This window comes from Nansenia antarctica (genome assembly GCF_963989245.1).
Source record: "Nansenia antarctica genome assembly, chromosome: 9".
NCBI classification, from domain to species: Eukaryota; Metazoa; Chordata; class Actinopteri; order Argentiniformes; family Microstomatidae; genus Nansenia; species Nansenia antarctica.
Window position 1 is genome coordinate 2,527,507 of NC_137679.1, and position 22,447 is coordinate 2,549,953.

Here is a 22,447-nt window from a genome sequence, read left to right on the forward strand (position 1 = left end):
AATAATTGGAACATTTGATAAAACAAGACAAATTCAGACAATATATCATATTTATGTAAGTCTTAATAAACAAATACAGTAGCCTACAGAGTCTAAAAGAAAATTGGGCCCCATCAACTGGACTCAGCCCCTTGGTCATCATCTTATATACACGGTATAGTGCATTGCTCATACACTGAAGAGTGATGGAGACAGCAGGCACCTGTGCAGGTGTTGATTGTAGACAACTGACCAGAGGTCAGGTAGATAGAAACACTGTCCAATTAAAGAGAAAACATCAGAGAAAGTGCAGACACACCGTCACACACACTCTAGAGGTGTCCAGCTGTCTGTATGTCCAGATCACCACTAGTAGTGTTACTGTTGCATCCTCTAGTCCAGCGATTCCCAACCTATGGGCCGCGGCCCTCTGGTGGGCTGCGAGGGTACTGCAAGTGGGCCGCCAAATCATGGGCAAATCATTTTTTTACAAAAACATTTATAATTCATGGTAGGCTACTGTATTTTTTGCTTTAAAATCTTAAAAAATGCATCATCAGTGTGATACTACTAGGCCTACTGTTCTGTATGTATGATGATTGTATGATGAAATGACATGTATATGAAATATCCAATAATGATGAGACACCCCAAAAAATGTACGTGTGCGTAAAATGCCTGTGTGGGCTGCGAATACTGTAGAGATTTTTTAGTGGCCTTGAGTCCAAAAAGGTTGGGAACCGCTGGCCTAGTCTAACCCGTGGTTTGTAAGTCAGTATGGGTCTGGGTCTGATCGCTCTCCTTATAAAGTAAGGCTAGATTGAGTGTATCTATCTATCACGTTCTAATGCTTTGGTCTTCATATCGGGATCTGATGTAATGTTCAGGCTTTTCTTTCGAAAAATGTGAATACATTTCCACGTTGTTGACGTAGTCAACTAACACAGCTTGTTTTGTGAGCCTGCTGCTAACAATGTAAAGTAGTGTTCTAGTTAACTAGGTCGCAGTGGGGGATTACTCACCCAATCCGTTGCGTTGTTGCAGTGTTTTGGCTTGACTAGCGAGTTTGTGTTGTGATTCTCAACAACGTTGAAACATAGTTCTGTGTTTCAACAGAAAAGTCTGTCAAAACCCAAAAAAACATTTTGATCGGTTGCCGACATGCGGACCAGTCAGACACATGTGCATCAATCACCCACACACTGACATGTCGTAATATTGGATAAAGTTGGGACCAACACAGTGTGACATATTCATGCTCTATAACAGACATAAATAACAACAGATGTAGTCAAATAATGACATATTTATTTGAAAACAGTTAACAGCTAATATGTTTCTAATAGCTAATATGTTTTAATACTGTCAGGCAGGACAGAGGAGCCAACAGACAGCTTGCAGGCAGGCGTGGAGTCCCTTTGTACCTGGTGGGCTAGGTACACACCAAAGGTCAGCTGGGAAGACAGACCATTATAAACATTACAACATTACAACATTATTAACATTACAACACACTCACTGAGCCAACAGCATGGTGACAGGAAAGTGACAAAGGTACGGTATGTAACAGATTGGGATAGGCATACAGCTTACCTTAAATGTAAATTGTAAATATTGTTTATGATTTTGTCTTGTGGTTACGTTACGTGTGTACATTGTCCATTGTGATAGTCATGTGTAATGTGTGTATGTTTGATGTGTTTGACACTGCTGTATTGAGTTTTTTTCCTTGGCCGTGTGGTCATTAAACCATTCATTCATTAAACCATTCATTCATTAAACCATTCATTCATTTATTCATTCATTCATTCATTCATTCATTCATTAAACCATTCATACATTCATTTATTCATTAATTCATTCATTAAACCATTAATTCATTAATTCATTCATTTATTCATTCATTCATTCATTCATTCATATCTAACATTTTCACAAACCAACCTGAATTAAACACAAACCTTGGCTCTCACACACACACACACACACACACACACACAAACACACTACAGGTGTGTGCTTGGCTGACCTTCCCATCGCGGCAGGCAGAGAGAGACCTGAGAGGTTCCTTGTTCTTGGCTCCTGTGTCTTGATCAACCCCGATCATCTGGCACCTTCCACACGGACCTGTGACCTGTCAATCACATAGAAATGATGATGTCATTATCCTTCCACCACCATGTCAGTAAGAACTGTCAGGAACTCTCTCCCCCAACCACTCAGAGACTCACCCTCACTCTCCACTTTTAAATCCCACCTCAAAACCTACCTGCTCTCCCATGCATACAACCTTCCCTAACCCTGCCACCCCCTCCCCCCCCTGGATATGCATACAACCTCCCCTAACCCTAACCATCTCCCCTAACCCTGCCACCCCCTCCCTCCCCCCCCTGGACACTGCTGTGTTAATTGTTCCCTGTGCCTGTTGGTTAACTCTGTGTTCTATGTGCTCATGTTATCTGTTGTTAACTCTGTGTTCTATGTGCTCATGTTATCTGTTGTTAACTCTGTGTTCTATGTGCTCATGTTATCTGTTGTTAACTCTGTGTTCTATGTGTCATGTTATCTGTTGTTAACTCTGTGTTCTATGTGCTCATGTTATCTGTTGTTAACTCTGTGTTCTATGTGCTCATGTTATCTGTTGCTTGTTGTTTCTGTGTTTTCATTTTTTTCCCATATTGTCAGCGTCTTTGAGCCCCGGAAAAGCGCTACATAAATACAATGAATTATTATTATTATTATTAGTAGTAGTATTAGTAGTAATACCCAAAGTCAATGTGGAGCGACCTCACCTGGAAATGTGTGTCTCCTATAGCCAGACGCGACCACTGGTCTTCTTCAAACGGCTCTGCTCCAGAGATGACTAGGTTGGCACGGAACCGGCCGATCAGCCCCTGGACGTCCAGAGTGAGGTCGTCTTCAGAGCGTCCCTGTCTGTCCCAGTGTAGTTTATTTGTACTTAATAATGGGCCTATATGTTTGCTATGAAGAAATGTCTCCTGACTGTGGGGTTAGGGCAAGGTATTTATGACCTCCTGGCCTCTCCCCCTTGACCTGATAGGACCACTGGCTGTGACTGCATTTTGACTTTGGTTATAAGTAAGGGTGTGGGCTCTGGCCCTGTCTCTCTTCTCTCCCACCTCTTGACCAAGCAGCTCTCTCTCTCTCTCTCTCTCTCTCTCTCTCTCTCTCAGGCCGCTCCTCTCAGGCCCTCTCTCTCTCTCTCTGTGCCTGACCACGCAGCTCCTCTCTGTCCCCCTCCCCCTCTCTCTCCTCTCTCTCTCTCTCTGCCAGACCAGCGTCCAGCTTTGATGTCTGTATACTTTTGTATTTTGAATAAATGGTCTTAACCTGCTCAATAACTATTCTTCATTTTAGTAGCCAACAGGTTAGAAATATACAACACCAGCGCAGCGGTTAGAGCAAGAGAGCACCACGGTTCACGTTGAGCTACAACGGTACACTGGCCTTGTGTAACTCACTATGTGGGCAAACAAATAGAATACATGTGTATTTGTATGTATGTGGGGTTTGTGCATCACAGGTCATACCGTACCTGATTGATTGATTGAGATGTTTATTTCAAAAATGTGCAAAACAAGATACAGCAACAATAATTTATATAACCGGAAAAAAACTAATAGAATTAAAAAGCAGATGAAAAAAAAAAAAAATGAAAAATATATATATATATATTGCACATTTAACTTTTCATTTTGTTGAGTTTTTTTCTCCACATAGTTGAAAAGGAGTGAGAAGTACAAGCTTATTGAATAATCCCACCCCCTCTCCATAAATCATAAAGATGCTTCCTGTTCAAACGCTCAAACTAATACTGCGTACCCAAAAGTAAAATATCGTATTTACATACTTAATTTCATTAAAAATAATAATAATAAAAAATTATATATACTGTATATTTACCTGCTGGTGATGTGTGTGTGTAGCCAGGCCACGCTGGCCCGGGTGACCATCAGGTACTGAGCTTCGTTCACCAACGAGAGGCCAGTGGACCAGACCTCTGGAGAGGGGAACATTAAGCTGCAGTCCCACTCATATTTTTCATTTTACTGGACAGATACAGTGAAGAAGTAAGGAGAAGAAGTGAGAGTGAGAGAGGGCATGTCAGCAGGGCATGGGCTGGATTAGAACATGCATGGGCATAATGTGTGCACTGTAGACCGCGGTGCTGGACCACTGGACCACCCCATAACCATAACATTAAGTTGCTCTTAATAACACACAGTAACATGTTGTTGCATAGTAACTCAGGATTGCATTTTGTAATAAAGTATAGCAGCGTTTGGTTTATAATTAGTTAACAAATCACTGTATTAAATTAGTTCATTATTCTAATATAAACTATTTCCAGATGTTTATTAGTTGTTCGTTTTTAGATCGATGGGTATTCATTTGTTGCTTGACAAAACAGGGAGCTTGCAATCATGGCCAGTTATTCAGTTATTCCGTTATTCAGTTATTCAGTTATTCAGGGTAATAACTAAATCATGGCCAGTTATTCAGGGTAATAACACAATCATGGCCAGTTATTCAGCCTGGGTAATAACACAATCACGGCCAGTTATTCAGGGTAATAACACAATCACGGCCAGTTATTCAGGGTAATAACACAATCATGACCAGTTATTCAGGGTAATAACACAATCATGGCCAGTTATTCAGGGTAATAACACAAATGGAATATTTGGACTGGGTTTATTACAACAACAAAAAAAACTGCACAACTCCATTATTTAGTCATTCCAAAGCAGTTACTGTAGTACAACATGGACTTTTGCAGCATGTAGGAATCTCACAAATAAACATTGTGGTGCATACTTGCATACTAAGCTGACCATGGTATGTTAAACAGCCTACTACAGGAAGTCACTCTTTCACTCTACCTCGTTCAGGAGCGTGTTTTACATCTCGTATGAGATCAGGACTTTGTCTTATCAGACGACAAGGCTGGTCCAGGAACTCTGACAGCCATGAAGCTGCTTCCTGTCCGCAGTCCACAGTCAGCACCCTGGTAGAGAGAAGGCTGAGTCAGACATGAAGCTGCTTCCTGTCCGCAGTCCACAGTCAGCACCCTAGTAGAGAGAAGGCTGAGTCAGACATGAAGCTGCTTCCTGTCCGCAGTCCACAGTCAGCACCCTGGTAGAGAGAAGGCTGAGTCAGACATGAAGAGGAGGTAGTCCACAGTCAGCACCCTGGTAGAGAGAAGGCTGAGTCAGACATGAAGAGGAGGTAGTCCACAGTCAGCACCCTGGTAGAGAGAAGGCTGAGTCAGACATGAAGCTGCTTCCTGTCCGCAGTCCACAGTCAGCACCCTGGTAGAGAGAAGGCTGAGTCAGTCCACAGTCAGCACCCTGGTAGAGAGAAGGCTGAGTCAGACATGAAGCTGCTTCCTGTCCGCAGTCCACAGTCAGCACCCTGGTAGAGAGAAGGCTGAGTCAGACATGAAGCTGCTTCCTGTCCGCAGTCCACAGTCAGCACCCTGGTAGAGAGAAGGCTGAGTCAGACATGAAGAGGAGGTAGGAGGTAGGAGGTAGGAGGTAGGAGGTGGGGGAGCTAGGAGGTATGAGTTAGGAGCTAGGAGGTATGAGTTAGGAGCTAGGAGGTAGGAGTTAGGAGCTAGGAGTTAGGAGGTAGGAGTTAGGAGGTATGAGCTAGGAGGTATGAGTTAGGAGGTATGAGTTAGGAGGTATGAGTTAGGAGGTAGGAGGTATGAGTTAGGAGGTAGGAGGTATGAGTTAGGAGTTAGGAGGTATGAGTTAGGAGGTAGGAGGTATGAGTTAGGAGGTAGGAGTTAGGAGGTATGAGTTAGGAGGTATGAGTTAGGAGTTAGGAGGTATGAGTTAGGAGGTAGGAGTTAGGAGGTATGAGTTAGGAGGTATGAGTTAGGAGGTAGGAGGTAGGAGGTAGGAGGTATGAGTTAGGAGGTAGGAGTTAGGAGGTATGAGTTAGGAGGTATGAGTTAGGAGGTAGGAGTTAGGAGGTATGAGTTAGGAGGTATGAGTTAGGAGGTAGGAGTTAGGAGGTATGAGTTAGGAGTTAGGAGGTAGGAGTTAGGAGGTATGAGTTAGGAGGTATGAGTTAGGAGCTAGGAGTTAGGAGGTATGAGTTAGGAGGTAGGAGTTAGGAGGTATGAGTTAGGAGGTAGGAGTTAGGAGTTAGGAGGTAGGAGTTAGGAGGTATGAGTTAGGAGGTAGGAGTTAGGAGGTATGAGTTAGGAGGTATGAGTTAGGAGGTAGGAGGTATGAGTTAGGAGGTAGGAGTTAGGAGGTAGGAGTTAGGAGGTAGGTGTTAGGAGGTATGAGTTAGGAGGTAGGAGTTAGGAGGTAGGAGTTAGGAGGTATGAGTTAGGAGTTAGGAGGTAGGAGGTATGAGTTAGGAGGTATGAGTTAGGAGGTATGAGCTAGGAGGTATGAGTTAGGAGTTAGGAGGTATGAGTTAGGAGGTATGAGTTAGGAGGTATGAGTTAGGAGGTAGGAGTTAGGAGGTAGGAGTTAGGAGGTAGGAGTTAGGAGGTAGGAGTTAGGAGGTAGGAGGTAGGAGTTAGGAGGTATGAGCTAGGAGGTATGAGTTAGGAGGTATGAGTTAGGAGTTAGGAGGTATGAGTTAGGAGGTATGAGTTAGGAGGTATGAGTTAGGAGGTAGGAGTTAGGAGGTATGAGCTAGGAGGTATGAGTTAGGAGGTATGAGTTAGGAGTTAGGAGGTATGAGCTAGGAGGTATGAGTTAGGAGGTATGAGTTAGGAGGTAGGAGTTAGGAGTTAGGAGGTAGGAGTTAGGAGGTAGGAGGTAGGAGGTATGAGTTAGGAGGTAGGAGTTAGGAGTTAGGAGGTATGAGTTAGGAGGTAGGAGGTATGAGGTAGGAGGTAGGAGTTAGGAGGTATGAGTTAGGAGGTATGAGTTAGGAGGTAGGAGTTAGGAGGTATGAGTTAGGAGTTAGGAGGTATGAGTTAGGAGGTATGAGTTAGGAGCTAGGAGGTAGGAGGTAGGAGTTAGGAGGTAGGAGGTAGGAGTTAGGAGGTAGGAGTTAGGAGGTATGAGTTAGGAGGTATGAGTTAGGAGTTAGGAGGTATGAGTTAGGAGGTATGAGTTAGGAGTTATGAGCTAGGAGGTAGGAGGTGGGGGAGCTAGCGTATGCTACTTCTTCTGTGTTTGCTATCTGCTGTCTTTTACAGCGACCGTTCATATGCATCGTGTTCTGGGTAAATTAAGATACTGTACATACTGTACATGACCGTCATCCCATGGTTGCTAAGCGGTAATATGATGGTGGAAATAAACGGTGGCGATGGAAATAGTGAAAAGATAGTACTTAGTGAGCACTTGCATTGAAAATGTCTACTACATTTCAAGTCTACCCAGAACATGTCCTATCATAGCTTATCGTTTCGATTAAACGTGTACATAGACTCACCTGTCACCACAGACCTTGCTCTGACACACCCTGAGGTTTGGCCCTGGCTCGCTGTGGTCTTCCAGAGGGACAGAGATAGAGTCCATTCCTGAGAGAGAGGAAACAGAGCACACAGAGGGAGAAATACGTATTAAACATATAAAATAATAATAATCTAATTAGCACATGTAGGAGAACTCATTAGTGGCACAAACTCCCGACACTGCACTTTCTGTACTTTTATTTCTGCACAGGGCGGCTGTTTTTGTCGTTGTAAAATGTGCTATATGAATAAACATTACATACTTACTACTATAAACTGATTTAGTGCTTTTTCCTACTGTGTTCAATACTTATTTCCTGTGTCATTCTTCTTGTTAAGCATATTTTAGTCTATAGACAAAGCCATGTTAATGCTACTATCTTGACATCATCATAATGTGTCTTGAGTGTGACACAGGTGGTCATACTAATGAGCATGCACATAATTAAATGATACTAATGAGCTGGCGCATAAATTAAACAGTTCTTCTCAAGGCCAAACTCAGTGTGATGTGGTCGTGACGTTTTTCTGTCCGTGAATAACTAGCTAGGTTGATGCTAACAAGCTACTTTGGTTGACTATAAACGTGGAGACTTGGAGAATAAAATGTCTCACGCAACACTCCTTTATTGCACCTAACTTTTTATGGATTGGAATGTTACAATTTATTTATCTGTGTAGTTTTATTGAGGTAATACCAATGTCTGTCTGGTCTAAATTTCATGTGAATAGTTGCAATGGAAATATGTTGAATTAAAAATGTTTTGATGTGTTGAATACTTATTTCCCTATTCTATGTATTCCTGAAAATATGTCAAGATGCTGAATGTCCTGCTTTATACAACGGATAGATCCGGTCCATTGTCTCTATTGGTCAGTTTGGTCCATTGTCTCTATTGGTCAGTTTGGTCCAGTGTCTCTATTGGTCAGTTTGGTCCATTGTCTCTATTGGTCAGTTTGGTCCATTGTCTCTATTGGTCAGTTTGGTCCATTGTCTGTATTGGTCAGTTTGGTCCAGTGTCTCTATTGGTCAGTTTGGGCCATTGTCTCTATTGGTCAGTTTGGTCCATTGTTTCTATTGGTCAGTTTGGTCCATTGTCTCTATTGGTCAGTTTGGTCCATTGTTTCTATTGGTCAGTTTGGGCCATTGTCTCTATTGGTCAGTTTGGTCCATTGTCTCTATTGGTCAGTTTGGTCCATTGTCTCTATTGGTCAGTTTGCGTTCGAGCCGTGCCGATATCCATGATATACGCACGGCTAAATGGAACGTTGACACATCTTTTCATATTATTCCGCGTTTGTATTACCGTTATCGAAGTTACATTCTTACCGTTGCTTAGCAATCGATAAACAACTGTTCAGCGGATGAATACACTTACTATAAAACATAGTTCCATTAAAATACATTAATTAAAAGTTTGTCTTGTCTTTCTTTTGTGAAATATTGATAGATACATGTGGTAACCGTTGTATAAAAGCGTTATGGAACGAGAAGCCGTGGTATATCGTGGATGTTGGCACATCTAGGGGGTGTAACCTAAGCCTAACCACCCCGCTAGCTGTGCCGATATCTGATATACCACGGCTTCTCGTTCCATAACGCTTAATTGTAACAATGTAAAAATCTAGTATCTGACCTGAGGCCTGTAGAGAGAGGGTGTTAGAGGCCAGGTTGATGTGAGGATGGATGAGACATAGGCGGGTCTCCCTCTTCTGGCTCAGACAGACTCCATGTGCGTTCACCACCATCCAGCCCCGGTCATACAGCAGACCCCGCGGACCCACGGGCCAGTCCTGGACCTGCATGACACACACCACACACACAACACACAAACCACACACACCTCAAACAGAATTAGAATATAATTTGCCATTTAGCAGACGCTTTTAATCCCAAGTGATTTACAATTGCGAATTACAGGGACATTCCCCCTGGAGTAACTGAGGGCTGAGTGCCTTACTCAAGGACACACTAGTGGTGGTGGTGTGGTTTCAGGCGGGATATAAACTCACAACCTTCCGATCACCACCACCAACTCACTATCCACTAGACCACCACTACCACTACCCCAAACACAACACACACAGTACTGCTACTGTTACTTAATCAGTGAATTGGCAGTAAATTAATGAATTAAGATGTGCACAAATATCGATTGATATTGGATTGGAGATTTATTCTTGTGATATTCTGACGTGTAGCAAGAATATAATGTATAAATGATGAGACACACACTGGATATCAATTGGACTCTTTAGTTATTCGATGTGCACGCATTACAGCATATGCATTCACTGACTCCCGACTGCGCATGACCGGGTCTTGACTCTTGACAGTGTATCGAGTCTACCACCGGGTGGCAGTAGGTGGTCTAAACATTACATCACTCCTTTTTTTTAAATAAATGATAAAGTGCATAACATTCAAACAGTCCATTAACTTGGAACATTGTTAACTCGGAAGAACATGTTAACAGTCCTTTGGTACTCCTGCTCTTTAATCGAAGTCACGCAGGTATGCGGGAGGTTGTCTGTTCTCCCTAACTGGATACCTCGGCGGAGGTGCGGGTGGAGGCGTAGCTGGGCCTACTTCCTCACTGACCTCTGAACTTAAGTCCATTAGAGTGTCTGGGTTGTCTCGGACAATCTTCTTAAAGAATGAACTGTTCCTAGTGGTGGTGTAACCACTTCTTCCAGCTGTTATCATGGAACCTTTGACATCGATTACTGTGAGCGGCTCTGCGTTGTAAGGCGTAGTAAGCTTGTTCTGTTTTGGTTGACGACACAGGACGGTGTCTCCTGGCTTGATGTCAGAAGGCGTAGCGTGTCGTCGAGCATCTGAGACAGCTTTCATCTTTGCCTTGGCCTCTCTGTCGATTCTGCGTATCTCTTCGTCAGCAGGGATGGTGATTGTGTCTGCTGAGGGTAGCTTGGTGGTCATCTTCCGTTGGAATAGTAACTCGGCAGGTGACGTGTTCGTCGTGCTGTGGGGAGTGGACCTGTACTCACGCAGGAAGACGTGCAGCTGTTGTTTCCATGGCATCCTCTGCATCTGGGCGATTCTGAGTACTTTCCCGACGGTGCGCATGAATCTCTCAGCTGTGGCATTAGCTTGTGGCCATAGAGGTGTTATCTTCCTGTGCTTGAACCCTAGGTAGTTGGCAAACTCAGCGAACTGGTTGCTGTTGAAAGGAGGTCCGTTGTCAGTCTTAACAATTCTTGGGATTCCAAACATGGAGAAGACTTTGTCCATGACTGGTATGACTGTGTTCGCTGAGGTAGATCGAATTGGCTCAACAATTGGGTATCGTGTGTAGTCATCGACTATAACTAACAGGTATTCTCCCGATGGGAGTGGGCCATAAAAGTCAGCACTAACACTGTGCCATGGTGCGTCTGGCAGCTCAGACATTTTGAGTGGTTCGGTCCGGGTAACTGGAGTGTTCACTTGACATGGGAGGCAGGTCTTGGTGATGGTCTCTACCTGTTGGTCTATGGTAGGGAACCATACCTTTTCTCTGAGTAGGGCCTTTGTCTTAGCTACGCCCTGGTGGCTTTCATGAGCAATCTGCAGCGCCCTCTGCTGTAGAGCTGCAGGTATGACAATCCTGGTGCCTCGCAGTATGATGTCGTTACCTGTGGACACTGTGAGTTCATCACTGACGAGCTTGTATGGTTTCAGTGCAGCAGCACCTGGTGAGCGGTCTGTGATTAAACGCCATGAGTTATTTCTGATGTGTGCACTGACCTGTTGCAGGAGTGTGTCTTTCAATGTCTCTCGCTGTATCTCTTGTAGTGTCATCGCCTTGGGTGTTGCTTGAAGTGCTACGAAGTTAACGTACTCCTCTGCAACCTTGGATGCTCTTGTGTTCTGTGACGACTGTACCGGGAGAGGGTGTCTAGACATGTAGTCAGCTGGATTGTCAGCTCCTTTTCTATATTCCACTCTGAAGTTGTACGGCTGTAGTCTGAGGCCCCATCTCTCGATCCGTGCAGGTTGTTTTGATCTCGGGTTATTCCATATCATCTCCAATGGTTTGTGGTCGGTTACCATGGTGAATGGATGTCCATACAGATACAGGTGAAAATGTTCGCAGCTCCAGATGATGGCTAGGGCCTCACGTTCTGTTTGCGAGTATCTCGTTTCTACATCACTGAGTGCGCGGCTGGCGTAGGCTATGATGCGCTTCTCTCCCCCTCCTCCTTTCTGACAGAGGATGGCGCCTAGCCCCACCGGACTTCCATCAACAATGAGCTCCGTCTCCTTCCTGGGATCGAAATATGACATTGTTGTGTCGCTCGTCAGGCTGTCCTTGAGCGTCTGGAGTGCCGTAGCTTGATCACTGCCCCACTGCCACGGAGCGTCCTTCTTCGTGAGCCCACGGAGCGGTGCAGTGATGGTTGAGTAGTCCTTTATGAACCTGGCGCAGTAGTTGGCCATGCCCAGAAGACTTCTGATCTCACCTGGATCTTTGGGGTCGCTGGCGTCGTGAATGGCTGACACCTTCTTTGGATCTGCAGAAATCCCGTCGGCAGAAAAAATGAACCCAAAGAATTCAAGGCGCTGCTTGTTGAATTCGCATTTGTTGCGATTGAGTGTCAAACCACTGTCTTTCAGTCTTTTAAACACTGCTCTCAGAGTGTCGTCGTGTGCTTCCTGAGAGACGCCATAGATGATGATGTCATCGCTGAGGTTCTTCACGCCCGGTATACCTTGCAGCGTCTGGCAGATGGCGTTCTGGAACACTTCAGCGGCGGATGATATACCGAAGTTCAGGCGTTTGTATCTTCTTAGCCCGAGGTGTGTTGTGAACGTTGTGATGTAACGACTCTCTGGATGCAGCTCGAGCTGGTGGTAGCCTGCTGTGAGGTCCAACTTCGAGAATACCTTGGCACCGTTCAGCTCGTGTATTACATCGTCCATTGTTGGGGTGATATGTCGTTCTCGCTGAATTGCTGTGTTCGCCTGACGCATATCAACGCAGATTCGGACTTTATCAGGGTCTTTTGGCTTCGGTGGTGTGACGATCGGGGAAACCCAGGGTGTTGGTCCAGATATAGTTTCAATGATACCGTCGTTCTCCAGCTTCTGAAGCTCCGCCTCGACCTTCTGACGGACATGGAAAGGGACCCGTCTGTGCGGCTGGCACGTCGGTTGGATGTCGGGGTCTATATGCAGTTTCACCTGGAAGTCTTTCAGCTTTCCGATTCCGGTGAAAAGCTCTGGGTAGCTCTGCACGAGCTCATCTGCGACAGTACGCCCACTGGGTGGCATCACTGGCGGCGTGTTCACCATATTGATGATCTGGATCAGCCCTAGTTCACTGGCAGTTGCGTAGCTGAGCAGAGATTGTCCGGCGTCGCCTCTGAGAACGTAGAACACACTCTCTGTCCGCTTGTTAGTAGCCTGTACTTTGCATGCAAATTTACCAATGATAGGTAGAGCGTTGTTGGACCCATATGGAAATATTTTGATCATGGCTGTGCTGAGCATAGGCTTTGGGTCAAGTGTGTTTAACACATCTTCATTAATTATGTTGACAGCTGCTCCTGAATCAATCAGTATTTTAACACTGACACCATTCAGCTTGATGTTGGTCTGGGGTTGCTGTATACTTGTGCTGTTGATTACATACACATACCTTTCGTCTCCACTTGATGAGTCTCTTGATTTGGTCTCGGAGCATGCTGTCACCTGGTTCACTTTCTTAGTGCTCCGCTGCTTGTAGTGAGCTGTGTCCTCCTCTTGGCTTTGATGTGCAAATTTCTGACCACGGCAGTGTTTGGCATAGTGGTTAGGCTTTCCACAGGCCCTGCAGTCCTTCCCTCTGGCTGGACAGTCACCCTCGTGTGGATAATTTCCTCCACAGTTTCTACATTGCAAGCTCTTCTCTTTGTGCCTGTATGCTGCATGTTGCTGTTTGGCGCCCTTGAGATGCAGTGCATTGATTGCGGTGACAGCCTTCTCTTCTATGCTTTCTGCCTGTTGTTCAGAGATCTCTAACATTCTCCCTAGGTCTAACATATTAGTCAAAGTCATGTTTGGCTCTCTGAGCGCTCTCCTGCGCAGCCGTGATGAGGTACAGCTCTGTATTATTTGCGCGACTATTTCTCTGTCTGCATCTGCAAATTCACAATCTTTAGCTAGCATCCTCAGTCTGGTATGAAATGTGTCTAAAGACTCACCGGGAAGCTGTATGGCTTGTCTGAACTTGTACACAAGGTAGTGTGTGTTCTTTTTCGGTGAGAAATATCCGTGGAGCTTCGTCTTTGTGTTTTCATAGTCATCACTGTCGTCAGCCAGCGTGTCGTAGATATCATGGACTCTCTCTCCAGCTAAGTGAAGCAGCAGTGCCCTTTTCCTTATTTCTTGAGTAATGTTTGTGGCTACGGTGTAGTTTTCAAATCGGTTGATCCATTTGTTCCATCGCGTTCCAAGCGAACTGGGATCGGTTTCTGTGTCGAATGGCTGTATGGCCATGTGGCCCGAAAATGCCGACTGCATGATACTAGCGTTAGCCTGGGTAGCTTAGCTTAGCTTCTTGCTAGCTAACTACTCACTTCGACTTTTCCGGACGGATTCTTCTTCTTCCTCCTTCAAAAATCGACACTGGTGGCGTTTCCACTTTGAATCCTCGTCGCCATTGTGATATTCTGACGTGTAGCAAGAATATAATGTATAAATGATGAGACACACACTGGATATCAATTGGACTCTTTAGTTATTCGATGTGCACGCATTACAGCATATGCATTCACTGACTCCCGACTGCGCATGACCGGGTCTTGACTCTTGACAGTGTATCGAGTCTACCACCGGGTGGCAGTAGGTGGTCTAAACATTACAATTCTTACCAGATATTATCCAACAATTAGTGTTATAGGTACTTCCTGAACCTGTACTAATCTTCTTCATAGAGACACCCAAACAAAACCATATAATGTAAGGACCTCCACTGCCCTTGGGATGTAAAAAAAATACGAAATCTGGAAAAACTGGCCTGGGGGAAACCAAATCTGCACCCATAACATCATTTAACTGTGTATGTTTTAACGGAGTCTTTCATATGCTCTGTATGATGCTATTTTATTGTTTATGTTATCTGGTGTCATTTTAGGATGCCTTTTTTTTTTTTTTTTTTTTTTACATCTTGGCCAGGTGACCACCTGGCTAAATCTGGCATATAATTGATATGCATTGTTCTTAAATAAAGCAACATTGAAATTAAACAGAGAAACCACACAAACCTCGACGGCCGCACAGGACTTGACAGGATATATGTAAATGTTCATCAGCGTCTGACCCTTCCCATTGGTCCTCCCTTCTTTGGCGATAGACTTGCCTCCGTGTTCATTGGCTGAAGGACCAGGGGAGGCGTGTCTAGTCTCCTCTGGGTGGTCAGTCTTCCCTGGTCCACCCTGAGTGCTGCCTCCTACAGGCACGGCCGCAGACCTCAGTCTCTGTAGCCTCTCCTGGTCCACTCTGACAGGCTTGTCTACGAAGCAGTCCACTATGAAGTTGAGGAACGTCTGGCAGTCCTGGAAGGTGGACATGTAGCCGAAGGACACGCGCACGGACCCCGTGGCCCGGCCGTCCACCACGTCTAGGTCGTCTCCACACACGTGACCAGCCTGGAGGGAAGCAAGGAGGCATGACAACACTGCACAGTACATTTAACACTAGAGCCGCCTCTTTACAATGCTAAGCTGCTATTTACACACAACGACCACTAGTTGGCCAGCTTGTAAATTAGCCTGCCTCCTACACAGAAAAACGGCAAAATATCTTCATACTAGCTTATCCTGATGTGATTTTGAAAATGTAAGGATACTGGGTGGTAGAACGCACATATCTAGGACAAGTCATGAAAGGAGGGTCCTGAAATTTGATCGAGTGCAAGGATATAACAAATGTGACACAGCCCAATGAAAAGGGCTACCTGTAGGCGAAATCATTTTTCTGTTTTTTACATGTGCTTAAACTACAGATTGTAAGCTTTCAAATGATGCATCATACATTGAAATCGGAAACAAATTGAAGACGACATGAGTATTTGAAAGTTGCTACACCGGAAATCACTAAGCACAGAAAATCCCCATCAAAGATAATGAATCCCCATCAAACAACAAGAAAGGAAGTCATTGTGTTATAGATTACACTTATTTAATGAACGTAAAACTGTTCGGAAAAATAACGAGTGGGTACTTCACATCTTCGAGTTGAATGTTAGCTAAAAAAACGAAAATCTGGAAGAAAAAAAAAAAACTTTAAAGACGAATTTGACGTCTTTCTCATTTCCGAGAGGTGTCCAGAAACACCAGGAGCAGTCACAAATGTTTTACTCACATGGCTCATAGACTCATGGCTATTCTAGTGTTAACATAGGTAGTACAGTAAAGGCTCATATTTCTTTCTTTTTTTAAAACCCTTTTTTTGGGGGGCAATCCCACTCATATCTTTTCATTTTATTGGATAGAGAGGGTGAAGATAGACAGGAAAGTAAGGAGAAGAAGGGAGGGAGAGAGAGAGAGAGAGAGAGAGAGGGCACGTCAGCAGGGCATGGGCAGGATTAGAACCCATGCTGACATGGGCATAATGTGTGTACTGTAAACCGCGGTGCTGGACCACTGGACCACCCCACCAGGCCCCAAAAGGCTCATATTTCTCACCTGTAGATTCCTCTTCACCTCTTGGTTGGTGATGCCAAGGTACAGCTGACAGGCTCCTGTGTTGCAGAAACAACCCGTACGCACGTGGATGTTAAACAGGCTAGCCAGCTTGTCTACCTGCACAGAACAGACAACAACAAGTTGTTATTAAAATAAACTGATCAACGAGATGTTATATTCCTTTAACTGATGTTTGACATCGATAGCATATAGGCTAGTTTAGGCACAGTGAACGGAACTGGAGGCTTTGAGGTGGACCTGAGAGTATCCGATGGTTTGTCGGTGACAGTCTGTTAGGTTGAAGTTGAGGATGGGCCCCTGTGTGTCTGGGTCATCAAACTCGCTGTCAGAGTAGACCTGAGCCACCGGCTCCCCGTTGCCATGACGAAGGCTGGACAGCAGCATGTAGGTGTAGCGTGCCAGGCCAAACGTGTGCAGCTGGATGTGGTCCATCCCCCCTAGAGCAGAGAAAGGGGGATGAAAAGGTCGCTGTTGAAAACGTTAGCCTCGTAGCATAACTGCCTAAGTCATGCTTCACTTGTGGTCAGCCGAGCCATCTTTGTATGTAGTGTCAAACATGCCTCTGTCAAAGAGATGACTTGGGCAGATAGTGATGTTGGAATGTAACAAGCATTCTGATAGGCTGATGTCATAGAGGCAATAATGCCCAGTGAATCAGCAGTGTTAGGAGAGGAGAGTTAGGCAGATATCTACATTTTGGACAAAATATGACTTAGGCAATTATGCTACGAGGCTAACGACATGTAAAAGAATCCTTCACGCACGGTACTATGCTTATTAGAATAGTAGTACTTTAATTCTCTCTTTGAATCATTGCATAACGATAGCATCCTAACTCTATCTTTCCATCTGTTTGTCTCTTTTTAACAATTCATAGAGTAGCAAAATAACAGCATCCGCACACTCAAACACTGTGCAAAAAAACGTAGTTTATTGCGAACTTTCGGTCATAGACCTTCTTATCTGCCTGTCTGAGTGTGCAGATGCTGCTATTCTGCAGCTCTATTGATACTCTTCAGTTCCAGCACATCAACAAAGTCTGATGACGGATGAGCGGTGGTATTTTCACTATTTTAATAATTCATAGTACCTGTGAGTGTGTGCAGAGCTTCAAAACCGTGATGTAAAGCAATGATGTCAAGGAACGAGATGGTGCCGTCTTCAAATCTTAATCAGGAAATGGAAGAAAAAAAAACAACGTCGAACAATTCAATCTTATCACACAAGAAGCCCGGCCACTTCATTTGCATAATTTGACACATTCTAATTTTGACACGTTCTAAAGCATCAGACTTTTCTTTTTAAAAATACATGCCGACATGCGGACAAAATGATCAGACTGTGTCACATATTTGCAAATTCACAAATGACTTGTCCATGTCCATGTATGAGGTTACCTAGATTACATGTGAGACTTATGAGGTTACCTAGGTTACCTGTGAGACGTATGAGGTTACCTAGGTTACCTGTGAGACATGTATGAGGTTACCTAGGTTACCTGTGAGACGTGTATGAGGTTACCTAGGTTACCTGTGAGACGTGTATGAGGTTACCTAGGTTACCTGTGAGACGTGCATGAGGTTACCTAGGTTACCTGTGAGACGTATTAGGTGTGGGTACATAGTAGTCCTCCCCAGCCAGGTAAGCTGCCGCCGTGCCCCCCCCGAAGTACCCCTTCCTGAGGAGGGGGGCCGCGGTGGCGTTCCTGACCAGCAGAGCCCCCAGGCCCGTGGGGAAGCCCAGCAGCTTGTAGAAGGAGACGGGGACCAGGTCCGCCGGGTATCTCCGCAGGTCCAGAGGAGAGCAGCCCGCGAGAGACGCCGCGTCCAGCAGGACCAACCACCTCCCGCGGGCGCCGCACGCCGGGTAGAGCCGCCTCTCCTGGATGCCTCGCACGTAGCTCAGCGGGTACTTCCTGCCCGAGAAGTTGCTCTGGGCCGGGTAGCAGAACAGGTGCAGCGGTGTCGTCGCCTGGCAACCGCCCTCGCCTTCGTGGTCGTCACCGCGCGTCGCGCCCGACGCTCTCGCTCTCTCCTCCACTTCTCGGGGCGAGACGGGTAGAGCAACGACCCCCAACGCCGAGGTCACTCCTCGGATACCCACGACGGACGTGTGGTTGTCGGTCAGGTAGCAGAACCGGCTCCCCCCCGGGTCTGTGGCGGAGGAGGAGGAGGAGGAGGAGGAGGAGGAGGAGGAGGAGGGGGGCGTCCAGGGGAAGCTCTCGGCCACTAGTCTGAGGGCCGCCGTGCAGCCGGGGGTGAAGATCACAGAGTATTCCTCAGGAGTGGTATTGAAGTGCTGCAGTACCCTGCGAGGGAAAGAAAGCATTTCTTGTTTTAGTACACGTAGGATAATAATAATAATAATAATAATAACTTTTATTTCTATAGCGCTTTTCCTGCAAACGTTGCAGCTCAAAGTGCTTTAATCATTATATAATCTTAATTTAATTATTTAGTCATTTAAAGGCAATATTAAAAAGATGGGTTTTTAGTCTTGACTTGAACATATTTGCTGAGGTTGCATCCCTAATGTAAACTGGCAGTGAGACACAATCTGGGGGCATACCATGAGAATGCAGCCTCACCAAATCTCTTCTTTTGTACATGTGGGTGGATAAATGAGTGGCCGTGCCACATTCACACTGGGCAGATTCTGTATCAAATGTAAGTAGTTAGTTAGTCACGCCTCCGATGAAAGGCCATAGTAAGCCCTCCCTAGCCTGGCCCCCCCCCCTTACCTGACTGACCTCCTTCTCCCCCACCGCCCTGCCCGTACCCTCCCATCCTCATCCACTGTTCCCCTCACTGTCCCACCCTCCAATCTCAAAGGCTTCGGAGACCGTGCTTTTTCACGAGCTGCACCCCGCCTCTGGAACTCTCTCCCTCAACCACTCAGAGACTCACCCTCACTCTCCACTTTTAACTAACCCGAACCCTAAAACGTACCTGTTCTCCCACGCATACAACCTTCCCTACCCCCTAACCATCTCCCCTAACCCTGCCACCCCCTCCCCCTCCCCTGGACATGCATACAACCTCCCCTACCCCTAACCATCTCCCTTAACCCTGCCACCCCCCTCCCCCCTGGACATGCATACAACCTCCCCTACCCCTAACCATCTCCCCTAACCCTGCCACCCCCCTCCCCCCCTGGACATGCATACAACCTCCTCTACCCCTAACCATCTCCCCTAACCCTGCCACCCCCTCCCCCTCCCCTGGACATGCATACAACCTCCCCTACCCCTAACCATCTCCCCTAACCCTGCCACCCCCCTCCCCCCTGGACATGCATACAACCTCCCCTACCCCTAACCATCTCCCCTAACCCTGCCACCCCCCTCCCCCCCTGGACATGCATACAACCTCCTCTACCCCTAACCATCTCCCCTAACCCTGCCACCCCCCTCCCCTGGACATGCATACAACCTCCCCTACCCCTAACCATCTCCCCTAACCCTGCCACCCCCCTCCCCTCCCCCCCCCTGGACATGCATACAACCTCCCCTACCCCTAACCATCTCCCCTAACCCTGCCAACCCCCTCCCCCACTGGACATGCATACAACCTCCCCTACTCCTAACCATCTCCCCTAACCCTGCCACCCCTCCCCCTCCCCCCCTGGACATGCATACAACCTCCCCTACCCCTAACCATCTCCCCTAACCCTGCCACCCCTCCCCCTCCCCCCCTGGACATTGCTGTGTTAATTGTTCCCTGTTCGTTAACTCTGTGTTCTATGTGTCTCATCTTATCTGTTGTTAACTCTGTGTTCTATGTGTCATGTTATCTGTTGTTAACTCTGTGTTCTATGTGCTCATGTTATCTGTTGCTTGTTGTTTCTGCGTCTTCCGTTTTTCCCATATTGTCAGCGTCTTTGAGCCCCTGGAAAAGTGCTATAGGCCTAAAAATACAATGAATTATTATTATTATTATTATTATTATTATTATTATTACCTGTGTCTGACACTCTCCACTGTGTCGTGTGTCAGTCTGCTGCTGGGGCTGTGGCTGTGAGGGTTTCCTGTAGACACACATATCAGAAGCCAGATACAGGACCAGGCCAAATATGTAAACGGCTCTCATGATTGACAGATATTGGCCTCTGAAAGGAATGTGAGGAAAAAAAGTTGACATGCTAACTCCTGTCTTTTAAATTCTATATTTATACAAAGACAGTCAGTCAGTCAGTCAGTCAGTTAGTTAATTAGTAACGGAAGTCCCTGAAGACACTTGGTGGTCTTGTTGTCAAAGAGCAGGTTCACACTGAGCTCATCATGTGACAGACGCTGTGAGAGAGTCTGGAGATGCCGTGGCGAACGTTATGCTGCCTGTGACATCAACATCAACATCAACAGCATGACCGGTCTGGTGGGTCAGTGATGGTCTGGGGAGGCTTTATTATCCTTGAAGTGTTCCCTTTGTTTCTTTGAGCGGTGTAGATAGATACTGTAGATGGGAGGAGGCTGGGGTAGTAACGTGGAGTGGGTTGAGAGTGGTATGTACCCCCACTCAGGGGCGGCTGTGTCTCAGGAGGTAGAGCCGCCGTCTAATGATCACAAGGTCGGCAGATCGGCGGTTCGAGCCCCGGCTGGCCACATGTCGAAGTGTCCTTGGGCAAGACACTGAACCCCAAATTGCTCCCAGTGAGCGGGGCCGGCACCTTGCATGGTAGCTTGCCGCCATTGGTGTGTGAATGTGTGTGTGAATGGGTGAATGAGAGGCCGTTGTAAAGAGCTTCGGAAAGGCGCTATATAAGTCAGTCTATATAAGTCAGTCTATATAAGTCAGTCTATATAAGTCTATATACACCTCCACTGGCTTCCGGTCAAGTGCCACATCACATACAAAATCCTTCTGCTCACCTACAAATCCCTCCACGCCTGCACCCCCCAGTACCTAACTGACCTCCTCTCCCAACATACCCTTTCCCGGAACCTGCGGTCCTCAGACCTGGGTCTGCTGTCCACCCCCCGCACCAACCTACGGACCTTCGGGGACAGAGCCTTCAGCGTGGCCGCACCTACTCTCTGGAACTCTCTCCCCACAGTGATCCGCAACGCCCCCACCCTGGACACCTTCAACGCCCCTACCTACCCTGGACACCTTCAACACCCCTACCCTGGACACCTTCAACGCCCCTACCTACCCTGGACACCTTCAACACCCCTACCTACCCTGGACACCTTCAACACCCCTACCTACCCTGGACACCTTCAACGCCCCTACCTACCCTGGACACCTTCAACACCCCTACCTACCCTGGACACCTTCAACACCCCCACCCTGGACACCTTCAATACCCCCACCCTGGACACCTTCAAATCAGCCCTCAAAACCCACCTGTTCACCAAGGCCTTTGGCCCCTAGTCACTGTTTTCTGTTTTGTCTGTCTGACCATTTCCTGTAGAATTTTAAAGCGTCCTTGGGTTTTATGAAAGGCGCTATATAAATCCAAGTTATTATTATTAATAATAATAATAAGTAGGCTATATCTTATAGTCTTAAGAATAGAAACAACCTAATAATAAGTTAAAGTAAAATAAGTAAGTGCAAGCCCACTAGTTATACTTGGTAAATGACAGCATCCTAGCCTCTCACCATACACGTTCCTGGACAGGTCCTGGTAGAACTCTCTCACCAGGGACTCAGGGTAGAGGGTTGTTCCTGCATGGTCCAGATAGGTTATCCCTTTCAAAAAAGTGAGTCATATTAAATAACAGAAAAAAACATATCGTGAGCTTAGAATACGGTTCTATCTCCGTTTAGGGCAGTTCAGAGATATTGAACGTCAAAGTTTGTACATTCCATTATGTTCTGTGAGATGGAACCTTTGTATTTTATTAATTACTAACTAGAAAATGTCAACATTTTAAAAATAACACCACACAGGCATTAATAAACACCTAATGGATCAGATTATGTAAAAAAAACTAAATTTTGACCAAAAATGTAGATAGAACCTTATAATTCTAACGTCACGATATGATATCTTATAATAGGACCCAAAACTAAGTATGATTTTATTTCATGGTGATCATTATTAAATCATAGCGTCTCACAGTGGCATATAGACATCTGGTTGAAGATGTTTTGGTTTTGGAGAGACTAGATATTATTGTGAAAGTGAAAGTGCGTTTCAAAAATGTCAAATATAGAAATACCTTTCATCCTTGTGAACTCGTGTGAGAAGTCGTTTGAAAAGCCATAATGACTCCAGCTTTCCTTGAAACTCGCAAACGTGCACACTTGCTTAAAGTCCACGGGTGTCCCCTCCATGGCTGACAGACAGAGAGGTTATTATAACAGAGAGGTTATTATA

The 22,447-nt window shown here is 45.9% G+C and overlaps 1 protein-coding gene across 3 annotated transcripts; it reads right to left on the reverse strand.

Moving 5' to 3' along the window:
• Positions 1–1,319: 1,319 nt before the first annotated feature.
• mocos (molybdenum cofactor sulfurase) lies at positions 1,320–22,402 on the reverse strand. 3 transcript variants are annotated; one of them, XM_080538790.1, is made up of 15 exons: positions 22,290–22,402; positions 21,727–21,816; positions 20,083–20,149; positions 17,718–18,431; positions 17,214–17,290; positions 16,361–16,560; positions 16,103–16,219; positions 14,681–15,064; positions 9,070–9,232; positions 7,411–7,498; positions 4,884–5,008; positions 3,904–4,000; positions 2,772–2,913; positions 2,009–2,113; positions 1,320–1,433 (listed from the first exon to the last, which is right to left on the reverse strand). In XM_080538790.1, exons 1-15 carry the CDS (start codon positions 22,294–22,296, stop codon positions 1,326–1,328), a joined length of 2,484 nt encoding a protein of 827 aa, XP_080394916.1. In that variant the 5' UTR covers positions 22,297–22,402; the 3' UTR covers positions 1,320–1,325. The 3 variants fall into 3 exon arrangements, 2 of the variants coding, with proteins under 2 accessions (XP_080394916.1, XP_080394917.1); XR_013937657.1 differs by lacking the exon at positions 1,320–1,433 and having other exon boundaries at positions 2,772–2,909; XM_080538791.1 differs by lacking the exons at positions 1,320–1,433; positions 2,009–2,113; positions 2,772–2,913; positions 3,904–4,000 and adding an exon at positions 4,015–4,049.
• Positions 22,403–22,447: the final 45 nt, after the last annotated feature.